This window comes from Vicia villosa, linkage group LG3, assembly GCF_029867415.1.
Source record: "Vicia villosa cultivar HV-30 ecotype Madison, WI linkage group LG3, Vvil1.0, whole genome shotgun sequence".
In the NCBI taxonomy this organism is placed as follows: domain Eukaryota; kingdom Viridiplantae; phylum Streptophyta; class Magnoliopsida; order Fabales; family Fabaceae; genus Vicia; species Vicia villosa.
This window is the reverse complement of record NC_081182.1, coordinates 20128226-20133959: the sequence shown is the minus strand read 5'-3', so window position 1 is coordinate 20133959 and position 5734 is coordinate 20128226. Positions and strand designations below refer to the sequence as shown.

The following is a 5734-nucleotide window of genomic DNA, read 5'->3' as shown; positions in this document are numbered from 1 at the left end:
TCATGATCCTATAAAAAACTAATAATAAAAATAAAATATTTAACAGGCTTGTTATTTCTACACCAATTTTCCATACACTAGTATGTACACCATATATATATATAACATTGCAAAACATTCTTGCACGGAATCAATGTAGATTAAATTATTAAAAAACTAAAATTAGTAGAGTTTTGCTATACAATTACGGTGTAAGTGTGAAAAGCAGTGTAAGGATATCTTTTCTGAATATTTAAAGGTCCTAATAAGATTTTAACACTAAATACCACATTTGAATTTTAATGATGACATTTAACCTATCGGTTTCTAAAAATTAAACTAAATTTTAGAAGCATAAATTTGATTTCTAATTTAATATCTAAATTATTTATTTAATTATAATTCTCTATCATAAACTTTTCACTCATTCAAATTAATCTTTGAAAATTAAGCTCGTAAAAGAAATCCACATAAATATATTTTAAAAAAAATAAAGTAAGAGATAAGAGAAGAGTATATTATCTTCAATCTGAACAAATGAATTCCCCAAACACAAATCAACACTGTTACTATATTTTTTCTTCTGTGTTACAACAAAAATCAACTCATCAGAGTTAATTATCCCTTTCAATAAATATTAAACCACTTCCTCTCTAGAAATCCATCAACATCACGCTTACAAAGAAACAAAAATGGAAGCAAAAGCCATAACAACACCAACAAACCCAAACGTGGTACGAGAAGAAGCACTAGGAGCAGGTGCACCAGCAGCCCCAGTCTTAGGTGCCTCAGCCACCACAGACGCGGTGGGTGAAGCAACCTTGGCAGCAGCACCAGAAGCAAGCACTGGCGTTGACAACGCCGGAGCTGAATCAGCAACCTTAACAATAGGTTGCGTAACCTGAAGAACCGATACGACTCCAGCTTCAGTCGTAACGGTTTTAACAAGCTTAGTATCAAAAGTAGAACCAGCAACAGCGGAACTAAATGCCACCTCACCTTCATTAATAAGTGCCACGTAGATCTTAGCGGCTAAGCCGGAAGCCGGTGAGAGTGTAGCCAATTCTGCATGGCTTCCAATGGCTTCAACGAGTTTCTTCTCATCGTAGTAATCGGTTACAATGTGGGTTCCAATAACGGTTTTAATGGCGTCGAGTGATTTACCAGCGAGAGGAGCGATATCGGTGTTATCCAGGGCGAGAATTGTAACGGCTTTAGCAGCGTTGATTTGTTCAGCCAACTTGGTTTCCGTTAGGTATTTGTTGAAAGTGGAGAATTCTGGGTTTTGTCCTAGAATTTTTGTTATGTCAAAACAGTTAATTGAAGAGAAAGACAACATAAGTGCCATGCACAGAACATAGGAGTTTGTCAAACCCATGTTTGTTTTTTAATTGTTTTTCTCTTATTTAATTTGAGAAACTCCAAAACCAAGTTGGTATGTTTTGGAGTTGCTGTTGAGTTATGGGTTTGTATGTTATGTATTTATACATATGTTGTGTGAGGAATTAGAGGTCAAAATTGTAACCGAATTTGTTATCTAAAAAAGGAAGCATTTTTTTTTGGATGGTTAAGCATGATTTGTGTTAGTTAATTTTGTGTAATGTTTATTTTTGGGAGAAGTTTGAATCATGGATGGTAGTGTAGAATGGGCATGGTTTACTTTCTCTAAAATTAGGAGTTGTGATTTATGTAAACAAAAAATTAATGCCATGTTTGGTTGAATTTTGTTTTGTTTTTGAAAATTGTTTTAAAAATTAATTTTAAGAATTTTTTTAATAATAAAATGAATTAAAACTTGTTTGATCATCTTAATTTAGTTTAATTGTAATTTTAGTTTTCCAATTTTACTTTTTTTTAGTTTTGATCCCAAGTTTTTTAGATTTTTAGTTTTTACTACTAGTATCCGGCTCACTGGACCAACTAATCTGGTCCGAGACGAGTTTTGACATCAAGTGGTTCCAATTCCCTTTTAATTACAATTGCAGAAATCGAATTGTGGTCCTCCATACCAAGTCTATCGCCAAATTACTGGACCAACTAACTTTTGATTATGCCACATTTTAAACACTGAAATTTTAGTTTCTTATTTAACTTAATTTACACCGAAATTTTAGTTTCTTATTTAACTTAATTTATTTTAGTCTCTTTCTAATTTGAGACTAATTTTAATGACATGACACATATACCGATGATTTGACAGATCCTTATTAATCACTTTTATTTTTTATGTCATATTAATTATTAGGCTTAAATAGTCTTTTGATTTTAGTTCTTAAAGTTAAAATCCGTAAGTTTCTAACAGATTTTGACTTTAAGGACTAAAACCAAAAAAATTTAATATTCGGGGATTAATTCAAAAACAAAATATTTAGGGACTAAAACAAAAACACGCCAACTTACAAAGCCAAAAAACTATTCAAGCATAATTATTAATATTATTTCGTCCATATTAAATTATTTTTATTAATATCTATAATATTAGTATTAACTTAAATAATTAATCAAAATAGTTTTAAGTTATTAAAAATTGTAAACTTTTGAAACGTTCAAAAGGGGTATTCGTTTTCCTTCAAATTCCAAACCCTAAAAGAAGAATCATGTTCATCTTCAATTGTTTTTGCTTCATTATGGCTTGATTTTGAACAAAATCCATCGTTCTCCATCAACACTTGTTTTCGTCTCATCCTTCATTGATTTTTTCTTCAATCGATTTCCTCTTTGTGTTCAATTATTTTCAATCTTTAACACATTTGGTCTTCTGCTGACTCAGATTAAAAACCATTTCTGAGAGGGTCGCCACAGTCACATGCATCGCCTATTGCATCTATATTATCATCGGAGTAGTAGTAGTAAGTGACGTGGGCGGATAGCCATTCAACGGACGAAGAAGAGGTTAAAAGAATGGTGCGATTGTTTGAACAACAAACTTAAATTCCATGTAATAGCTAATTAATTGTCATAGCGAGATATGACTTAGTTTCCTGGATCTTCGGATCAGATGTACTTATTGTTTTTTGGATAAATAAGTAACGCTTTGACTCAAAAAACATGGTGTGATTGTTACCGAAGACTAGTATTTAGACCCGTGCGAGGCACGGATTAAAAATTGTTAAATAAAAAAATATTTTAGAATTATTTATAATTTACAAATAAAGTTAGTAAGCTTATAATTTATTATGAAATGTCTTTGTTATCAATAGGATACATAAAAGTTTCTTTAAATAATAGAGTATGTATTATTAATTAAAAATAATTATTTAATATAATTAATTGAATAATTTAATATTTTTTTTTAATTGAAAATAATATTAAAGAACAAAGGATTATTAAGATACTAATAAATTTATATCTCATTTCAAATACTCCATAAATAAAATGCACATAAAAGTAAAAAGTGAATTCGTGCAAAGGTAAAATATAACAGATTTAATAGATTTAAACTATTTTCTCTTTTATTTCAATGTCTAATTTTTTTAGATATTTAATTATTTTTTAATAATTCATTTATCTTCTAAATTAAAGATAAAATATACAAAGTTGATGGATTATTCCATTACAAATTTAAATCTAAATAAAAACTGAACATCTTAACATTAAGCCACTACTTAATTAAAACTTTTAACTTGTGTAATATTTCCATGAGACAATTTTTTTATAGGTCGAAGTATTTTCTGGGAGAAGAAAAAACAAAGAAATTTGGTTTAAAAGGCAAGTAGAAAAATTAGAAAACAAAACTACTTAAGTAAGAAATTGCTTAATGGTAGAACACACCATGCCAAACTGCCCAAGCATAAATATCTGCAACATTTGACTAACCATGCAAAATAGAAAGAATATAAAATGAATTGAAGGAGAGCAAAGGGAAGTAAAAGAAGAATAAATAATTACCACAGTCACATGCATCACCTATTGCATCTTTATTATCATCGGAGTAGTAGTAAGTGGCGTGGGCGGATAGCCATTCAACGGACAGAGAAGAGGTTTAAAGAATGGTGCGATTGTTTGAACAACAAACTTAAATTCCATATAATAACTAATTAGTTGTCATAGCTAGATATGATTTAGTTTTCTGGATCTTTGGATCAGATGTACTTATTGTTTTTTGGATAAATAAGAAAGTAATGCTTTGACTCCAAATAAAAAAAATGATGCGATTATATTACCAAAGATTTCTTGGAACGATTTATGTGGTTGTTCTATTAACATATTTGTTCTTGTAGTTACGGGACAATTTTCATCCAAGATTGTTCTGGTTCATTCAAACTATAATTAAAAAATTGAAACTTTCAATTTGAAAGAATAAGTAACTAGTTAATTTGATGGTTTTAAAGAACGACAAATGGTGTTTTTTGTTCATACCTTTTTTATTTTCTGAGTCTTGGTAATGTCCTTTTAGGTTTTACATGATATTCATTGAGATTGAAATGAACTAGGTAAATTACCTGTGAATTACACGAGTTTTATTAGAATATACCATCTTAGATTTTTAACAAATTCAGAAAATGATAATTTTAATGAACTAAAGCCAACTAATAAATAAATTTTAAAAATATTGTGATATACATGTATTTAATATTAGTTTTTATAAAATAAATAAAAATTTTGTTTAAAATGCGAGAAAGTATATAAAATATTTAGATTGTAAATATTCATAGATATGTTAATGATAATTAATATAATTTTTTTTCAATTATAAAATGTTCAATAATTATAAATGATAATATATTTGACTATAATATTTCACATAGGGGTGGCAAAACGGGCAGCCCGCCCCGCCGCCCGCCCCGCCTTATGCCCGCCAAAAAACGAGTGGGGCGGGCAGGCCCGCCAAGTAAAATGGGCATCAAAATCATGCCCGTTCCGCCAAGATGGCGGGTTGGCGGGCGGCGGGCTTACCCGCCTATTTTTATTTATATTTTTTAATAGATTAATATGCTTTTTTTACCTTTTAATTAAACTTTTCACTTATTTTTTAAAACAATTTTTAATAAAACTAATTTTTTAACAAATTTACTCTAAAAAATATTACATATATTTATAAATAAATGTATAAAATAAACCATCAAGAATTGCAATTACTAGAATTAACTAAAAAAAGAGTGAGTTTTGGAGGAGGAGCGGGTTTTGGCGAGCGGCGAGCTTTGGCGGGGCGGGTATGGCGGGCAGCGGATTTTGGCGGGGCGGGCTTTGGCGAGCGGCGAGCCTAAAATCCCAACCCAACCCGCCAATTTTTGGCGGGTGCGCGGATTCCCGGTCCGTTTTGCCACCCCTAATTTCACACCTAAGAACTCTGAACATATTTTACTTTAGTGTACTTTTTTATATTTTATCTATTTATTATTTGTTAAACTACTGTTAAGAACTCATCTATAATATAAGAAAGTTCTATCTTTTTGAACTTTCTATGTGGTGCTGCCAAGTGGCTTAGTCTTAGAGCAGAATTTGTTTCTTCTTGATGCGCCATGTGTAATTTTGATGATTAATGAAGGTATGTTGTTCCATATTCCACCATTGATGTCTCATATAATTGGCATTAAGTTCGGTTTGTCCATGCAGCTTCTATGCTCCATTATTATATGTTACAAGCAGAACTTAATGAGGACTTTATATGCTTCTTTCCATTCAGCTTCAGCATCGGTTATGGTTATGTAATGAAGAGTGGAATAAAGAGTTTGTAACTCCTACATGGTTTTGTTATTTATAGTATTGGTTGGCTACACTTTTCTGCAGTATCATACCAGTGTTCAATATGGCA

The 5734-nt window shown here is 30.7% G+C and overlaps 1 protein-coding gene across 1 annotated transcript; it reads right to left on the bottom strand.

The window, feature by feature from the left end:
* Window positions 1-521: 521 nt before the first annotated feature.
* Window positions 522-1425, bottom strand: LOC131655074 (fasciclin-like arabinogalactan protein 14). Its single transcript, XM_058924976.1, has one exon. It carries the CDS (start codon window positions 1355-1357, stop codon window positions 656-658), a length of 702 nt encoding a protein of 233 aa, XP_058780959.1. The 5' UTR covers window positions 1358-1425; the 3' UTR covers window positions 522-655.
* Window positions 1426-5734: the final 4309 nt, after the last annotated feature.

Coding starts and splice junctions, on each gene's coding strand:
- LOC131655074 (XM_058924976.1), bottom strand. CDS start 1,357: ATGGGTTTGACAAACTCCTATGTTCTGTGCATGGCACTTATGTTGTCT.